Source organism: Electrophorus electricus, chromosome 17 (genome assembly GCF_013358815.1).
Source record: "Electrophorus electricus isolate fEleEle1 chromosome 17, fEleEle1.pri, whole genome shotgun sequence".
Taxonomy (NCBI): Eukaryota; Metazoa; Chordata; class Actinopteri; order Gymnotiformes; family Gymnotidae; genus Electrophorus; species Electrophorus electricus.
The window spans coordinates 9,762,000-9,781,998 of record NC_049551.1 but is presented as its reverse complement, the minus strand read 5'-3'; the positions used below and the strand labels follow the sequence as shown (position 1 = coordinate 9,781,998).

General features: G+C 40.2%; 1 protein-coding gene across 3 annotated transcripts; it reads left to right on the top strand.

Annotated features, from left to right (window-relative positions):
* Nucleotides 1–233: 233 nt before the first annotated feature.
* Nucleotides 234–19,498, top strand: plppr1 (phospholipid phosphatase related 1). 3 transcript variants are annotated; one of them, XM_027010372.2, is made up of 8 exons: nucleotides 234–534; nucleotides 7,651–7,728; nucleotides 12,552–12,740; nucleotides 14,985–15,117; nucleotides 16,524–16,774; nucleotides 17,260–17,436; nucleotides 17,670–17,801; nucleotides 18,378–19,498. In XM_027010372.2, exons 2-8 carry the CDS (start codon nucleotides 7,669–7,671, stop codon nucleotides 18,561–18,563), a joined length of 1,128 nt encoding a protein of 375 aa, XP_026866173.2. In that variant the 5' UTR covers nucleotides 234–534; nucleotides 7,651–7,668; the 3' UTR covers nucleotides 18,564–19,498. The 3 variants fall into 3 exon arrangements, with proteins under 3 accessions (XP_026866173.2, XP_026866171.2, XP_026866172.2); XM_027010370.2 differs by having other exon boundaries at nucleotides 245–534; nucleotides 18,808–19,498; XM_027010371.2 differs by lacking the exon at nucleotides 234–534 and adding an exon at nucleotides 629–763 and having other exon boundaries at nucleotides 18,808–19,498.
* Nucleotides 19,499–19,999: the final 501 nt, after the last annotated feature.

The window sequence follows — 19,999 nt, the reverse complement described above, 5'->3', positions numbered from 1 at the left end:
GTGAGTTGCCATAATAAATTAGCCTCTAATGCTAGAAGCAGACTGAGAGCTCATTCTGTATCCTGACAATTTAGTCCTATGTCCGGTGTGTCCCCAAACACATGTGCTGGTGCATACATACTGACAAACATACTGATGCGCGCTGCCTGACGATGTTCGTCCACTCTATGACCCGTTATTAATTGAGTTCCAGATATACTGGGAAGTAAACAGTGACTTTCGATGTTCAGTTTTGTACTCGAAGGATTGGAGGGCTATTCTGCTTGTCTGTATCCCCTTTAACGCTTGAGTTAGCGAGCCGTGTGTGCTTAAGATTCAGGGCCCCGCCTCCCACACTCAGCGTCCGAACCAACTCCTGTAGCGTCCACCATAGCCTCTAATGACTGATCTCAAATCAAGCACCGAGCACTGTGGCACCGAAACGGTGTGGAGGAAATAGAAGATGGAGTAATAGCGACACGTCTTTCACACTCTCCTTCATTTTCTTTGATGGATTTGCGTCTTCACTGGAGCTTTACCTACATCAATTGCACGGTAAGTTGAGAGATGAGGTCGGAGGGGCGAAATGATACGGAAGGAAGAAATAAGCATTGTAGTTGCAACCTGCCATTCCTGCCATTGTGCGTCGAGTCATTTGGATATCGTACCAGTTTCTGTGGTAAGATCACAAGGAAGTTTGAATACGAGTTGCAAGAGAAAATCGCAGTTACGTAATTATTCCTGAAAACGGATTCTTAATAACCTAAAAGCCAGTAATTCCACGGTAAGTATAACCTACATATTGGAGACAAGTGTGCTATCATTGTGGAGCCGTAGTCGGGACAGCCGTTCTGGGGCAGATCTGTACGGACACCTGTCTTCATGGCTTGCCTTGGTGATTGATGATTTAATTTTACAAATAGTCACACTGATCATCAAAAGTTTTAGTCATTTGAGTTACAGTTTTGCACATTTAAGGAGTTAATCAGTTTTCAGCCGTGCTTAATACCAAGTCAATGTTTCTCTAAGCGCAATTAGGTTCAGCTAAACGGCATCGTGGTAGAAGTATGGAGCTTTTGATAGACCTGCAGTTTTGGAAATCAAGATTAGAAGCAATATGTAACAGCTCTATTAACACTTAAAATGTTTTATACCGAACTGATGGCTTATGTAAGGCATGCGATGAATACATATTAATTCCATTTTACGCTACTGCTCTCCGGTGCAGTGCGAATGCCTGCTTTATTTTTTTGCATGCTATATCGTACATGGAGGTCATGGGTTGATTTTAGAGTAAATTATCTAAAAATATTTATGCATATAGTATATACTGTAGCAGTATAGTATATAGTACAAGAAGCCCACTGTCCTTGCTATGATATACACTGAATTATGCCAGTTGCCTCTTGCAACGGCCTACGTCTTGAAATATTTGCGATTGGTTTAGCTTGAAAGCATTGCCTGCCTATCGCACGAGTTCCTTTAAGTGATACCCTTTAATTGCTATGGTTACATAGACTTCCACGTTTGTCATAGGACACAAACGTAACGTAAGGACATGTTCTTGTAAGGTATTTGCGCTATAGTAGTAAGAGTTAATCTTAAACTACTTTAAGAATAAAACTTTATAGTAAAATGGTATACAGTGATTTTCTTCCATGACTAATATGATGGGATATAGCTTTCTTGACTTTCATCTTAAGCAAAACTTTGTTTCTCTGTAATTAATAGTGCACAGGTTTCCCATTCTTGCTTTTGAAACATGGGGAGAGAACCTCGACTTAGAGGGGAAATCTGACCCTGTGGTGTCTTTATCCATATGCCACTGCTTGACCATGTCTAATTCCGTATTGGTTGGTTTTAGAAATAACAACTTTTCGATCCATGTGATTCATGCTTAATTGATGTCACTCTATTTGGCTAATTATTGATATGAGATGCACCTTGGGGCAATCAGTTTAAAAACGACATGCTTAAGGAAACATTTTCTGCTGCTCTTATGTTATGGATATAAACTCACACTTGTTGGGCCCCTGAGCAAGACCTTTAACCTTCAGTTGCTAAGTTGTACTTAGTCATAATTATAAGTTGTGTAATCTGTTTTTTGTCTTTGTTTTTTTGTTTTTTGCTGTACCTTTCTAGTTTCCTTGAATCTTCATTAGCGGTCCACAGAAACAAAACCAAAATAGGGTTCTTATTGTGTGACTCACAATTTTTCAAATTAAGTTACTCATTTTGATCACTACCACTAATTACTGGGCTGTTGAAAGTCTAGTTTATCTGCATGAAAATGAGTGGCATTTTCAGTCATCTTGTGTACCTAAACACTGTATTACCCAACATGACTGTTGATCTTTGGGTTATAATCCACATGTTCCAGTTAGACTGCTGTATGAACCAGATGGCAGTAATGTCATAAATAAGAAGTTAGAGTGTACTGGGACAGTATAATTACTGGCAAATCTCTGCCAACATGTGTACTTACAGCAGATTTGGTAATCATAAATTATTAATCGCTACAAGACGCATTGTAAGATAGAACCCATGTGTCCCATATTATGTGTGTGCTTTTTTTCCATCTTTTCTTTTTTACCCTTATTTTTATTTTTACCCTTACTGTAAGTAACCTGGAACTGTTATGTTGCTTTACAGTGTTATGAGTGACTGCCATTTTGCTAGGGTTGGAGGCTGTTTCTCTTGTCTACCTTGGGAATTAATGCTCTGACAGTGGTGGAAGAACAGGATTTCTGGTGTTTCACAATAATGAAAACCACAGCTGTATTGGAAATGAGATAAATAGAGCAAGACCTGATGCTCCTCAGGTGTGAAGACCAGTGTAACATCGGCTGGACACTGGATGATTAATGACACTGAAAGTGCATGGTGGAAGGTATTGCCCATCTTTTGAGATCTCTCCCAGCCCCCTCTCTGTAGGGCAGATAAACAAAACTCAGTCAAAATTCAAAATTTCCCATATGCTGGTAATGGATTTTCTCTTATTGTTAATTGCTGGCAAATGGAAAGGGAAATTGATGTACAGTGTTCTTGAGGTGTTATATCCAAGTGCAAAGTTTAGGATTTAGGTCATTCAAGATTCTGCTCAACTGCACAAGTCTCTCACAAGTATGCTTTTATTTCCTAAACTGGTCAAAAGGATTTGAAGGCCCACATGTTCCAAAATATCATCACATTGCTTCAGAGGACTGAATTCATAGCTGATGCACTGAAGTGAAGGCTCATAGATAGACCTAATTTTATATTTCCGAGTACTATTACACAAGCATAAATTGTTGTCTTCACTGCTCTAATCTACTTGATCAACTTGACTGATTATCAAGCCCTTATCTGCACCATCTAGTTCAGCAGTATTCCAGGACTGTGGTGATTTACACTTTCCAAAAAAGAAAAAAATGAAAGAAAGAAAATTACCCAGATTATCATGTGGTAATAGTATCTGATAAACATCTGATGTGGACATCCTTATTACCCTTCTAACATCATCATACATCAAAGGTTACCTCATTTGGTATTGAGTAGTGGCATGCTTGACTGACTATAGTCAGTTTTTGCTTATTTGCATGCATGCCAGTGAATGCATGCTCTCAATTTGCTTGTTTATCTACTTACAGCATTAGTGTTTAAAGGTTCAGTACAGCCCTTCTGTTACTGTCCCTCACTACAGTGGATGGGGAGGAGAACGTGTCCATGGTGTCCATGCCAGCTGTCCCTAAGGAAGTCTAACAAACCTCGTATCCCATTATTATCTTTCTAACTGGTATTGCATTACCCTGATGGTAGTCACAGAGATCTCAGTGTAGGCCAAAACCGGAGACTGAGTCGTGGCCAGCCACTTGAGAGAATCTCTGTGTGATTAGGCGGGGAGGGGTACCACGGCACCAGGGAATTCTAAAGGTTAAAGGGTGACTTGTCCCATCAAACCACATTGGATGCTTGAAGGAAACCTAAATCTGAATGTGCAATATTTTCTGACTGTTAATTCTGAATGATTCCCTTTATCTTTTGCCATTTACTCTCTTGATTCTTTATTCATGGTGATTTGTGTCAGAATTCCAAAAGTTTATGCTGTTTCTTTTTTGGAGAGAGCAAATAATAAATCTGTCTTGAGCAGCTGCAGGTTGTTATCTGAAACTACAGAATGCAAAATGATATCTTATTTGATCCAAATCTGGAGTGCCTGCAGTTATTTTGAGTCAACTGAAGCATGATATTTTGAACTTTTCCTAGAACCTGAAGCAAGCCTTAGCCTAATAAAGTTTAATCTAAAAGAAAGACCTTGGTAGGTAGGTAGGCAGGCAGGGTGCTTTTTAGTTAAGATGAAGAGTAAAAGAGATGTGATGGTGCAAGGAAGTGTAAACTTCTCGACACTGTTACACATTTGTTCTAAATTTGGATATAAAATGACACACAGATTATAATTTCACGTATAAGATCGAAAGTGACCTGCTAGAGGCATGTCTGGGAAATTTCATAATGGTGACATTCGGATTCTGTAGGCTGCACAGTGAATCATATTTTAAAATTGTGATGTTGGGCTCAGCATATAATTAAAAACCTAAAGTTAATGTGTTTATATTTAGTATGATGGCTGTAGTATTGTGTCCATTTCTATTTACTGTCCTCACCATGTCAAATTATGTAAATTCTCGAACAATTCCTGGATTTACTAGTTTGTGCAACTCGAGACAGTTGGTTGGATTGTTTTAGAGGAAGAATGGAGCAAATCTTGCCTTTATCAGATTTATATGATTTAAAAAAATGAAGAAACTGACTGGCTTGTACTTGAAGTGCACGCAACTACCCAATCCGGTCAGGTGATTCCATTTCCTTGGCTCTGGCTGGCCAGGTGACTGGTAATCTTTTTACAAACTGACTTGCATGCCATATGAGCCCTAACAAATCAGTTTCCTCTTGTGTGTGATGAAAGACCACTCAGCTTATGACCTTACTACCTTACTATGACCTTACTACCATTTTTTATCATCAGCTTTTTTCTTTATCATTGGCCCAAGGGTTTTTCTTGTTGATACTTTTAAAATTTAAAATAAGAGCATTGCAGGCAGAGTGCAGATCTTGAAACATCCAACCTGGACAGTTACAGAAATGTATTCACATGGGGTGGAATGAAGTTGTTAAGAGTGTATGATTTTCCAATTGCATTGCATTTAAATGCAGTTTGCATTTAGTCATTTATTTAAAACGCATCAAAACAGCAAGTGTTTCTGTCCAAAATGCCTTGGATTGTCTCCCCACTGTCTCAAAGTTTAGTTAATCATGCTTGACTGAGTCTGTGCTTATGGCTAGAGAAATACTAATGGAACAATTACTTGTTAGTTTTCCTCTTGTCTCTATTATAGAGGAACATGTAAGATTCCCCAAGGAGAGGACATTTGGTTGCATATGTGGGCTAAGCTGAAAAGCAACAAAACGTACAATCTCCTGATAAAACCCACTGTTCCTACATCATGATCCATTACCATCATGAACCAATACCATTTTGAAATGCCACAAAATGCAACTGGCCCTACAGCCATCAAACTGCAGATATTTCTGTAGCGTCTCCTGCTGAGACTATTGGGGAAGGGTGGCTGATAGAAAGTGTGATTCCTCTCAGCATTATAAGATGTAATTGATTAAAAAAGAATTAGAACCTCTGGGACTATCAGCACTGTGGCAGCTTGCTCAGGTGTGATGTATGTAGAGTTGTGTTTACCTTATTGCTTTGTTTGCTTGTTTGTCTGGAGCCAGATGCGAGATATTTGCAATAGTGCTTCAGGTTCATTCCAAGCAATAGTGGTGTGCATCTGGGACTCATTCAGGGTAATTACAAGCAGTGAAAAGGAGTTGTAAAAAGGGCCCTATATGGGTATCTCTGTATGTAAGCTACAGCTGTTTCTCTAGCACCCAAATGATGCTCTGGGCTGTAAACCTTCGTTAGTAAATTAATCAGCACCTGGGTTTCTGGCCTAGCAGAAACATCATAACATCAGTCTCTAGCTCTTAATAGTATGAAATCCATCTGAGCATGATGGTCTGAATCCTCCTTTACATTTAAAATGTACAGTCTATTGTCATTCAGTTTTTCAGGATGCTCCTATTAGTTGTATCTTATTAGGCTAACTAGATCTAGGACAAAAAAATCACAGCATGTAACAATATAAAGGTTGTGATGTGCCTTTTATTGTAGTGAATTAAAAACATGCTAGTTAAGATTGCCCTGCATTATTTTCACCAAAATTGTTTATACTTGTTGAATCATGTGAATGCCGTGACTCATAAAAACACCCACAGAACTGTGAGCTGGAATGTCAAGATTGATCAGAATGCTCTCACAACACATTGAAAAATGCTGTAATTTGTTAATTCTCATTTGAAACCTTAGGTGCATAAATGTATTCATTAAATAAAAGAAAATATATTTACAGTTTTTTTGATCCTCAAATGGTAGAATAACAGGTGGGTAATTCTAATGAGGGGGGGGGGGTTTGATGTTTCCTGTTGTACAGCACCCTGCACTGTAAAAATTAGCTCTTTTACATGGCCAGAAAGTTAATCAAAATCAGTGTGCAGGCCAGTGTTGGCCCTACAGTACATTCCCACACTCTGATGTAGGCTCGTGAAACTTGACACACACTAAGGATATACATTGTACACTTAATTCTTCTAAATAACAGTGCTACGGTTAAAACAAAAACCAAATGAAACTCTCTCTGTCTATATATATATATATATATATATATATATATATATATATATATATATAAATGAAAAATATATATATACATATAAAATTATTTTTTTTTCATTCATTTATTTATTGAATTACAATGCCTACTGATAGTGACTAGCACTGCTATTCATATAAATAATTTCAAAACATAACGGGAACGAGGAGGCTACATTTACACTTAACCTTGATACATGTTCCACTGGGTTGAGCTGGCCTGAGGCTCTGGCTGGCCGGAGCTGTCAGGCTCGACACGCTGCCACACATGTCCTGAAGTCAGTTAAGACTGGCTGTCACTTTCAGGCAGAGACCAAAATTTGGCATCCCTCTCCCACAAGGCAAGGTTCAGATGAAGGGACATTTATTGGGCAGTGATGTAGCACGGTGTGAGGTGTTGAGCCGTATGTTGGTTCGAGTACAAGCCAGGCCTACCAGCCAGAGGAAGTTGGGGTCTGCATTTTGCTCATTCAGTTCTTTAACACCCAGTATCCTACTTGGAACATAAAGCAGTTACTAAAAGCTGCCTCAATTTTTGCTTTTTTATTTATGTTTTCTTGTATGGTACTTTGAAATGGTCATCATTGTAATCTTCTCTGTTATCTTAGCTTGGGGCTTGTAGCAATCATGCCATGACATACTCTCTTTCCCATGGAATCCTCTGAACTTTTCTAGCTCTATTATGACACATGATAACAATTAGTCAAATAACATCTTGTTTCTTTTAACAAATTCTTAAGTGGGGTTTCTGCTTTCCACAGTCTTTGTGTGTGGATTTCACTTATCTGATCCCCGTATTTATCGTACTCATCTGACTCTTGGCAGTTCAGACAACATGGGTCTATATGAGATAATCTTGTTATAAAATGTTTTCTCTAGTTTATTTATTTATTTATTAATATGGCTACTTTTACTGTTCTGTCTTTTAGATCGGACTTTGAGTGGAAATGGCATCCGACAACATACAGCGTAGTTACTCTATCATACCATGCTTCATATTTGTGGAGGTAAGTTTCTAGCAAAAGAATCCATGTGAAGTGCAAGTTGTTGGTGTAGGGGTAATCTTGGGCTGACCCTGACCCCTTTCTGCACATTAAAAACTGGTTTGAGGACATGCTCTGAGACAATGTTAACATCACAGTGCTGGCTGGGTATTTCATTAAAATTAATCATTAAGAACTGCCTGTTGACCCATCAGAGCCTTCAAAGGCAGTTCAGAGACACACTGGGCAGCGTGGTTTTGTTTTTTATTTTTACTCGATATTCAACGTTTTGCTGTATCGGTAAAGCCACAAATAGTGCATGACAAATGCTCAAAGCGTATATCACTGATGCTGAGGCCTGCCGAGCTATCTTAGCCTCATTGTAGCCTAACTTGGACTTCAGCAAAGTGAGGAATCTTGAGCTTTAGCGATTATAGGTCAGATCGACATTTTAACATTTGAAAGACCAATCTACACACACACACACACACACCAATACTTTTTAGGTTTTGAATTTTGAGCTTGGCAGTTTTGTCCTAAACGTTTGACAGCTAACTAACAACCTGTCAAATGCCAGTGGTCTTGTCCCTTTATCACCCTGAAATTGAGCCATTTCACATTGGCAGGGTACTGTCAGGATGTCAGTACTCCCAGACTAGCCAAGTGATGGGAAGCTATAGGTAAGCAAAAACTCTGTTGTGCACATATGAGTGTGGCTGTTTATAAGCCTTTATACAAGGGACAGGGCCAAATGTGATAACAAACATGCTTACACACATTCCCTGGTAAATGTTTGTCTATGCAATTTCATTTTCCTTCATCTTTCCACTCTTGACCTTGCTCTGAAGTTTCAGAAACCAAATGTGAAAAATGATCTTGCATCCCGCTGATCTCTCATGGTTGTGGTGTACTGTTAGAACGCCAATAGTTTTCTAACAAATTATTTTTTGGACTTTGATGACAAAGGAAAAATGGCATGATATGACTAAAGCACGATCAAAGTGAACCTATGTGGTTGAATATTTTTAGCCTTCTCTTTGTGATGATGCTCTGCTGTTCTCCCATAAGATAATGATGAACAAAACACTTGCAGTCATGGAATTTGGGTCACTGTGATGCAATGCAATGCAAAGGCCAAAAACGGTGATGGCATGATATATATTGCACTACCACTGTGTCAGTTATTCCTGCCTTCATTCGAGTAACAATCCTGCCCATGTAACGGCCTTCTGACTGCAAACGCTTCGCAATATGGTGACATATGCTTGACAGCTTCCCCTCCAGTGACTTGCTGTGCAGGGGCTGGAGTGTTTCCACCTTCTGGCAGCACTCTTCCTGTTTCTGTGGTCAGTCACTGAGCAGGCTTCCCACGCAAACAGAAAACAACAACAACAACAGTGGCAGCAGCAAAACACAAACACCAAACATGAGTGGGACAGTCTGTCTACGCTTGCTTCTCAAAGTTTCCCTCGATTTCTCATGAGCTTAAAAATGTACATAGCACATGACTCACATGCTATATAGATTTCAAATTTATCCAAGTAATAAAAATGGAATTAAAAAAATGTAAAATAGTGTGTGTGTGTGTGTGTGTGTGTGTGTGTATTTTAGCTAATGAGCTGGCCACATGCAGACTGACTACCACAGGTACTGCAGGGTAGCTCGCACTTCCAGCGTGTCACCCCCAGGGATCATGCCACCCCAGTCCTCCTCACCCTCCCTAATGGGGGCAGCCACTACATCGAAGCAGACACTGCCATGCATAAGTAAACATAAAATATGGACTGTGCATGGCACTCTGCTGAGGTAGGCTCTCGCCAATACTGACAGCTTCATACCTGGAGAAAGGCAGAGCCATCTGTTACTGGCTGCATCTGAGCTGGGCCAGAAATGCTACATGAAGCACTGGCACTCCCTCTGAACTGCCGTTTGTCTGTAGTAACAGCTAATAATTCTTTTACATTTAAAAAAAAAATTGTCACTGTGTGCCCAGTGCTTCCATAAAGTATGGTCCATGTTTAATTATTGATGGTAGAGGTAATTATTTGTAAGTCTTCAGGTATGGTTATAGTTTGTCATATTGCCACAGTACCACTAGGCCTTTTCTGCATTCCCAAGTGCTATAAAGAAGCCTAATTTGATAATGTTCTGCACATACCTGAAACAAATATCTCAGTTTAAATGCTGATTCCCCACTGCAGGTGTGTGGCCACTTCTTCACTACTGTGGAACAATGTGTTATGCTCGCAGTGCTATTCTCTGTCTCAGCTTTCTTCCACCTTCGCCACAACAGAGCCGTTTACCCCAGAACAGCTGCAGTCCAGTGCACAGAGTAAATAATTCATCCCCAAACCTGCTCTCTAGCCCATAACCCCCTGGGCTGTGCTGATGGCCAGGACAGTCCTCAGGCAGTCGTAAGGGGTAATGTAATGTACCACAGACAGACGGAGAACTGGAGATTCATCAGTCTGCAGGGATGAAATTAAGACATGACATTGGTTGTAAGATTATTTCATTTTATTTATTTATTTTTTTACTAGAAGGAAGGACATGAAATATAGCCATTGTGTTTAGACTGTATTGCAGTTAACTGGGTAATCTGAGACTGTCCAGTGTTCAATTGATTTCCCAAGAGATGAAGTGTCTGAGTGTCTTCCTCCTTTTTCACTGTGATTGTATCTCTCCTCTTGTCTGTATGTTTTGCCTCCTTGTATCGTTACTTCTCTATATGTTTTGCCTGCCCTGCTGTTTCCTTTTGCATTCTCTACCTTTTGTAGGAAGTTAGATACTGCCCCCTGCTGGAACAAAATGTGCTTCACAATAATTACCCCAACCCATGCGTGCTCGCTCTCTCTCTCTCTCTCTCTCTCTCTCTTTTCCATAAAACTCTTTTTATAGAGAAGGTAATAAATAACAGAGCTGTTCCACAATATGTTTCTTTCTGCCCACTTGAACGCAGATTAGTCTGTAAACCATGAAATCTCTTCACGATCATTGAGACAATAGAGGACAGTCTTTAGCATACCCTTTCACCAGCTCTGCTTATTCAGACAGTTCGCCCATGATGAGTGTACATCTTTTCTTGGTTTCTGTCAAAGGTAGAATCTTCATTGTAAGATGCTTGCATTTGCTGTGATTAGATTAGGCTCCAGAGGTGCAGGTGTTGCCCGCTGTATTATACAGATTACAGCCGAAAGATGCTAAAATGATGGAAGTGTCTGAGGTGGAAAGATTATAGTGGTAATCAGTGACATGCAGTGACCTTAGATGACCTAAAAGAATACATGTCACTCTTTAGTATTCAGATTATTCTTAGAATATTTAAGTGGGTGTTATACCTATGCTAAGGTTAGTATAACACACTTTAACTCTCAGTTCATTAGTTCTTTAAGTGTTAAGTGAGAAATCCCACCTTTTGTGGTTGGTTTAATATACATGTTTTTTTTCCCCTTTTAAAATAAATAAAAATCCCTGTCAACGTTTCTAATTTGGTCCCATGGCTTATCCTGAGATGACCGGCTGGGCTGCTTACACTGGTGTCTGCGGTGTCATTGATTACTGCCACAAAGTCCTAATGAGCCATATAAACGCCAGGGGGTGCACTGGTCTTGAGCATTCAAAGGACAATGTCTTTCTTTTTTGCCTTTTGAATTCTTTATGGAAGTTGCATTGTGGTAGCAGTACACACAAGCAGGGAGCTGGACTCCTTCCCTGACATGACACTCTTCATCAGGAGTGCTGTAAACTTGTCTTGTATGGGTATGGCTGACCTGACGACTAGTGGGCAGCAAGCTTGAGATGTTTGTTGGCCAAAGTAATTGGTCTTTTCTTTGTAGCTTTAGAGTGTGGGCAAAAAACTGCTTTCAATTATGGCGAATGGCACAATGTAATGACTCGAATAAATTCAGTTATAAAGTGTTACTTACTTCCAAGCACAAGCTCCAATAAGGGAAGACAAGGTTTAAAGTTTAGCATTCATTTGTTAATAATAATAATAATAACAATAATAATAATAATAATAATAATAATAAACTTTATGGCATGCTTTTCCAGCCAAGTTTACAAAGTGCTTAATAAAATGGGTATTTGTAGACCCCCAGGTCTGGTGTTCTGGACACTGCAGGATATTTCATATTAATCCCTACCAATGGTGGAACTTGGTCCCCACCAATGGTGGGACAAGTTTTATCAGAATCCAGCAGTTCTGTGTCGGCGTCAAAATTTCATAAGATTTGAATGCATTCTGCTTTAGTGGGACAAAACAACCCAAGCTGATTGGGAGGCACTATGAACAAATGAGGAAATGCAGATTGCTCTCCTTTATCCCCTCAAACAACATATTTTCTTTCTTTTTACATATGCTAATGAAATGAAATGTGTTGTCTTTTGGCTTTGGAAAAGAAGACCATGTCATTTCATTTGAAACAACCATGAAGGAGAATAACCTGATTTCTCTGTGTGGTGAGGGGTTATGGTTACATAATGTCACTGTTTTGATGCATTTTCTAGAGGAGCCCTTTGTTGGCAGACTACAGAGAAAGGTTTATATAACCATTTACCCAGTGATTTAGAGCCTGGAAGAAAAAAAAAAAAGGGGGGGGGGGGGTGTTGTAAGAGAAACTGCAGTGTGGGATGAGGGAGTAAGAGTGAAAGATTGTGTGTGTTAGAGATACTGGTTTTGAGTATGATGGTATCTGCAGATGTGGCCTGACTGTATAGCACTAGTTTTAAAAAATTAGTTGCTGAAAGTGCATGTTTTAGTATGATATGGAGATGACAGCCTGTCTGAGACGAGTTTTAGTATGATATGGAGATGACAATCTGTCTGGGGTCTGTTTTGCTTCCAGTTGGTCATCATGGCTGGCACGGTGCTGCTGGCCTACTACTTTGAGTGCACCAGCTCATTTGGGATCCACATCCAGGGCTTCTTCTGCAACGATGCCGACCTGATGAAACCCTACCCTGGCATGGAGGAGAGCAGTTTCATCCCACCACTCATCCTCTACTGCGTGGTGGCTGCCACACCCACTACTGTTGTGAGCAGAACGGCGATAATTTTTCGACTTTTAATTCCATGGCATTTAGATTAGTGCTTGTAGACAGGAGCAAACTGAAAGTAGAATCATCAGGTATGTGAGGTTAGACATATATTGTGTGCAACATACACTTGGTTAAAGGCTGCACTTTTATTGACCATGGTGTTTGCAAATACCTAAGAGGTGAACAAAAAAAAAAAAAGTTGTTTGCCTTTCGAGCAGGTGAAAGGTTCTAGAAAAATTCAGGCCTATGATTTCAGCATATGAACACAAGAGGGCACTCTATCTTCAGCCTTTACTGTCCTAAGTATAAATCAGTGCGGCTCTGAGTATGAGACAGGAATCAAACTGGGAGCCATTGGCCAGTGCCTCTTGGAGAGGGTGATGATGGTGAGGGTTACACTTTACCTTTGTTTTATTACCTTTATGGATCAAAGTGAACTTAATGAATGGGAAATTAAATTCAGTGGCTGGGCATTGAAGCACTCTTCACTGTATTTTATGCTGCACCCAGTGCCCCATGGTGATCCAGGATCCATATGGCTCATAAAGCACCTGTCTCTAATGAAATATGACAGGATCGGTCTCCATCCCATTTGTTCTTGGATATGATCAGTTGAAAGATGGCCCTCATTTTATTACCTCCCACCGGACTTTTGTCCAAAGCCAATTCAGGTGTCCATGGGGTAAAGATATAGTTACTGTAGTTTGAATAATACTGAGTCAGATGATATTAGGAGAGTTATTTTCAGGAGGGATTTTTATTGAAAATAGATTAAAAGAAAATAGGGATGTCCTGATCTGATCTCAAAGATTGGTATCAGGGCTGATCAAGGCATTTTTTTAACTGATTGGCATCTGCTTTATTGAGTGCGACTAAGCCCAATCCTTTTGTTTGCGATCCTTTTTGATCAAAGGAGTGTCATAAACGGAGAACAAACTGCACCTAAACTGATTGCAGTGTGGAAATATTTTAAACTGGAGAATGAAACAAGTCCAACAGCCACGTGTAATGTCTGCAATGCAAACATTTCGCAAGGCACTAGCAACAGAGCTATGTGCAATACTACCAATTTGATACACCACCTAAACAATAAAGGCTGCCCCAAAGTAACACACTAGAGGAAACTTTTAAAGGAAGAGAGAAATTTTCTCCAGACAGCAACATGGCTGAAAAGCTTACATAGAAAGTAATTGAAGTCTTTGCATTGGATGACCAACCTATCTCTGTGGTAGAAAATACAGGTTTTCCTCGTCTTTTGGAGCCATTGCAGAGCATGTAGAACAAGCAGTCAAGGAGATGTTGAACACTTGGGAAATAGACAAGCAACGGGTCCGTCATTTTGTGGCACAATGCAAGAAACATGAAAAAAAGCAATGGATTGTCAAGCATGTGCTGTAACTGTAATGTACTTGAAGTGTGCACTGTGCAATAGTATTATCTATGAAAATATAAGTATTGGATTGAGACTTGTTATTGGAAGATACTCATTATTAAATTCCTTGGATTGCTATTGGGGGCAAAAAAACCTGATTGGGACATCCCTAAAAGAAAAAAGATTGAAGCTTCTTCTTTTAAATTAGTTATATGATTGGCACATCTCCAATAAGTACTTGGCTCATGAGTTATAATCACTTTATGAAGTGTTTGATTGAGACTGATATAATAACTCAATGAGTGCCTGTATTGATACTCTTTGGGAAATATGTTGTACTCTCATAATGAAACATTTAACATTTTAATTAATTTTTATACATTACCACTTTAACCACTAAAAAGTATGTTGCATGGCCTTGTGTACCACTCTGTTGGTTGAGGGTTACTGATTTTTACTTGCACGAAAGAAAATCATGAGAGATTGACCGCCTTATTTTCCTGCTTTGAGCCTCGTCGAGTTGATAAAACAAGCTTTTAAGAGGTGCACTAAGGACTAAGAAATGCTAGTCAGCTAGAGTCAGCTAGTATATAAAAAGCCTTGCTGCTCCTGTCCTTTGGCATAAAATGCACTTATGTCGCAGTCTTCTTCCCTTCACCATGGGCCCAGTGATGGTCAGGAGACCATAGATAGAATTAGGTGCTGGTGACCTTCCAATAGATATGGTAGATAAGCTGCTTTTCAGTGGGAATGTGTGGTTGGCATCTCAGGAAAATCCTATATTCTCTACCATTTGAATTTACATTAAGTATATAAATGTGTTCATATGTCCATGCAGTACAGATATGATGTTTTCATTGTTTGGTAGATCTTCATTGGGGAGATCTCAATGTACATCATGAAGTCAACCAGAGAGGCCCTCATTGCCCAGGAGAAAACCATCCTTACTGGGGAGTGCTGCTACCTGAATCCACTCATTCGCAGAATCATCAGGTTTATTGGTGAGGGTTTTTTTTTTTTTTTTTTTTGAGTGTGTGTAAGCTAGAGTTTGTTGTGAGAACCATGTCCTTTTTAATGGAACAACTGCACAAGCCACAATGGAGGTGGACACAAAGGCCTTCTGTTCTCTTTGGATTTATTTACTTTTTTTCTATCCCCTTTTTCTTCCCAATTTATTTTGCCATTTCCCACACACTGGCTAGCTAGCCTGACCCATACCTATCAACAGGGTGCAGCAAGCACATGATTCCGCCAAGATGTGACACCAAGCCACATATTTTTGATGAGCTGTCTGCTACTATATAGGGCAGCTCAACACACACTGAGGTAAACTGCCCTTTGTCAGCAAATGAGAACACACAGATGTCCATGATTGGCTAGTTTCGCAATGTAATGCCATGCCTCCTACCTAGAGAGCAGCAAGAATTTGCTCCTTTAGACTCCCAGCCACAGATGGCATCATCAGGGGTTGAGCCAGTAAACTCCTGATGATGGGGCAATTGCTTTTCTGTTGAGCCACATTCTTTGGATTTTCAGATTTGTTCAATAATGGATCACATACCAATTTTCAAGAGCCAGACTTTTCGAACTCTGTACATTCATTTAGGAAATACAGCTTTCAGTGTGTTATGAAACTATCTTAGCAAAATGTTGTTTTTTCCTTCTTCCTTGTTTCCAGCATTTTGATTAGATTTTCAGTGTGCCTTCACCTCTAATGTGCAGCAAGGGTCTGCTATAAAATAAGCTAACACCCCCACCATTATTTGACCCTGATGTATAATTCAGGAGAGACTTGAGTATTGGTGTCCTTTGAGGCCTGCTATAGCAATGATGTGGAACATTGCATTGCATCCTTTTCATTGAGCTTGTAGACATTCTCCAAGACTGTAGACCAAAGATAATCCCCCCCATCTCTAAGTCTCACTCTCTCTGTCTTTCTGTCTGTTTCTCTCTCTCTCTTGCTCTACCTGCCTGTCTCACATGGTTCTAGACTTCACTCGTCAAACTCTTTTCTAATGACGACCTTCAGACAATGAGAATTATAACACAGTACTCTCAATGATGCGCAATTTTACACTGAAGCAAGTCAGATAATATCTCCGCTTACAAGACCACAAAAATGAGAGGAGTGAAAAGAGAAAAAAAAAATGGAATGGGGAAGCACATATTTAAATTCTGTTTAAAAATTCACAAATGAAGACCATTGTTCTGCTTCCATTTTGTAAACATGTTCAGCAGGGTATGGAAATTGTACACTCTGCAAAATATAGAAATGGAAAAACCAAACGTTTAGCCATTGGATTTCTATTTGTGCTCCCTCGAATCTGTAATCAGTTTGGCTGCATTGAATGCATTGTGATTGGGAGTGGTGAGCTGACGCTGAATGTGCCGACCTCTCCTGTCACAGGTGTCTTTGCATTTGGCCTGTTTGCGACAGACATCTTTGTGAACGCCGGGCAGGTGGTGACAGGCAACCTGGCGCCCTACTTCCTCAGTGTCTGCAAGCCAAATTACACAGGCATGGAGTGCCGCTTCAGCCACCAGTTCATCTCCAACGGGAACATCTGCACGGGCAACCAGGTGGTGGTGGAGAGAGCCAGGAGGTCCTTCCCATCTAAAGATGCCTCGCTCAGTGTCTACTCTGCTGTCTATGTCACTGTAAGAATCCGATTATTTTCCCCTTTCTCCTGTTGCAACCCACCCCAGCAACTTTCAGCGCCCAACAACAGAAGTCATATTATCAAAGCTTCATTTAAATTCTGAATGGGCTTTTAGAAGCAAATGCTCTTGGCGGTGTAAAGTGTGCCCTGCATTGTAATATTACCATGTCACATTTGAGCCATAAAGAGCATGATGTTACATTGCTTGTGCGTCAAGCATCAAAGTCTTTGCCATAGATAGGCATGTTTTTTTTTGAAGGCATGTTTTTTTTATAGGAAGCAGTGACAGATTATTTAAAGGACATCCCACGGGCTGCATCAGTTGCCAAGATGTGGATCATTTGCTCCCATGGCCTCAATGTCGTCAAGGTTGCACAGGCTGTGTGTGAAGTAAATCGGCCCACCTCTTTCTATGGCGTGTGTGGGTGGTTGTACGTGTGTGTGGGTGGGTGGGTGTGCGCGCGCCAACCCACCTTTTTTCAGATGTACATCACGAGCACCATTAGGACGAAGAGCAGTCGTCTGGCCAAGCCAGTACTCTGTCTGGGGACTCTGTGTGCGGCTTTCCTGACTGGTTTGAACCGGGTCTCTGAGTATCGCAACCACTGCTCAGACGTCATTGCTGGCTTCGTCTTGGGAGGCACCATGGCTCTTTTTCTGGTTAGCTCACTGCTTTACAGAGCAAAGTGCTGCATTTCATAAACCATGTGAATTTTCAGCTCTGCCTTTTGCATAAGCCACTGTCAAGCTCTTGAGTCATGTTTACCAATGCATAAAGCAACTTGATTGGTTGCCAACTTGATGCTTTCTACTATGTGTTCTGTGTCCGTCTGGAGCTTTGCTGGCATTTGCCAAGTCAGTTGGTGGGTTTGAGTATGCGTCTTGCTTTGCAGGCACTGTGCGTGGTGAACAACTTCAAAGGGGCCCACTCAAGGCCCGTCAAACGGAACATAGAGGATTACCGCAGCCTCCCACTGATGACATTTCCCCGCGTGGAAAGTCCTCTCGAGACCCTCAGTGCCCAGGTAGAGCTGCCCGAGTCTGCCCCCTCACATGCACAGTGCCAAAAGCTTGTTTAACATGGGTGACTCACGTTCCCATCCTCTGCTTCACCTCCCATGTGTCATGGCATATGAACAGGCCTTCAGTTGAAGCATTGTGAGCAGTGGGTGGACATGAGACATTCAGATGTCAAACATTATATGTGATTGTCAAAATCCATGAAGTGTTCAACCTTGATCAGACTTGGAAACTTGTCTGAGTTCACAATAGCTGTTTTCACCATGGGTGTCTGTTGTATTTGTGCAGAAGCTGTAATATTTAGTCTGAAGTGACATATTTTAGTTCACACCCTTTATTTGCCTTTCATTTGTTGTGGATTCCATAACAGTGTGTTTTTTAATGGTCATGTCACCCTGAAGCGCGTCCACTGGTGACCCACTGCAGGCACACCCTTCTTGCATCTGCTGGAGCACAAACAAGTCTCCCATTTATTCCTGTTAAAACTAGGCAGAGGGGAACCCAGGCTTGCATTTTTATCACAAGCAGCAGGGAGATACAATGGTTCTTCTCCAAATTGATTTTGACATCCTGTGCAGTAGGGAAAATCCATGAAGACAGCCCTATTGACGACCAGCCAGCCAAACAGACCTTCTGCTCTAACGGGCATCTGTGCTTCAGAGTGGGGCGGAGAATTCCTCCACACTCTTGGCAAATGCAAGAGGCACAAATCCACCAGCGTATCACAATTCAGGATGGCCCGTCAGGGAAAATGCCATGCGCGATGAAACCCAATGTGTGTGGTAAGCCGAGGGGAAAATCAGGCACCCTGTCATCCTGTTCTTACGAAGATGAGCAAGACATACAAAATGGTTGATTCGGGAGGAAATGGGGTCGAAAATGATGCCTGGCTCTTCTCTTCTTCCATCTCACTGTTGTGTAATCAGACTTTGAAATGGGGTGGGGTTCATGCAAAGTGACAAGGAAACCTTGGTGCACATCACTTTGACTCCAGTCCTTTCTGTCTTTCAGAACCATTCAACATCAATGACTGAAGTCACTTGACTAAGGGGCCGGCACAGAGTCACCTTCGCTTCACCTCAACACTTCTAGGCACAAGATGTTTTTGTACTGTCGCATACTGTATAAACAGACAAATAAAGAATAGTATTATGTTGTACCAAGTTAGAGGCAGACATTTTGTACATTTTGTAAAAGACAGTGCTGTAGCTTCCTCTTCTGTTTTCTCTGATGGATTACATGCAGGAGGTAAGCCTTCCTTGCCATGTTTTCATCAAAGTCAAACACAGTCTATATATGATATTGAAATGTCGATGTTGTTATGTGGTATTTGTACAAAGAATTATTTTATTCCATTTTTTTCTGTAAATTTTTTGACAAAGATCATCTTTTTTGTATTATTTTTGTTATCTGTATAAAACATTTTGATTAACTTTTGCCTGCTGTTTTTCCAGGAATGTTTTTGGTATTCCTATTTTTTGATGTAAAATTATGTAAAATACACATTGAATTGTGATGCATTAATTTTCCAATGGCATCTTTAAATTGCCATTAGCTGAGCATGAAAGTACACAGAATTGTTTGACAAACTGTTCCTTTCTTTCCCAATTGTATATTGTTTTCATTTGCGGTTTGCATTTCATTTGAAATGCTACATATATATTTTTTGATTTGTCTGTCAAATAAATAGTCTGTTGCTGAACTCCCTGTACAGAGCATGGCTTTATTTGATAGCACAGCATAACTGGGTCTTTTGACGCTGTTATGCCTTTTGGCTGAAACATGGTATTTTGATGACTATGTAAAAATTTGACATGATAGATATTTACGTTGGTCCTAATAACATTTATTAATTTATCAATCTAAATGATTATAGGATTATTTATAATGGCTCAAAGTCACTACGAATAATCATTGATGCTATTTACTGCATTATTTATCTATATCATCTTTAAGGTTTTGTTAAGATTCATCTATGAGATGCTAAGCATCTCTGTGAGAAATCTTTGCTCTTTGAGGAAAAACTAGTCTGTAAAATACCTGTGAAATACTTTTCCCATGGTATAGTGAGGCATGTATAGTACAGTAACATCAGTTTTCTCCACATTTTTTACAAACAATTTTTTTCTTTCTATTTATTCTGCTCATTATTGTTTATATTTGCTATTGGAATGTCCATTGTCACCAAGAGGAGGATGCCCCC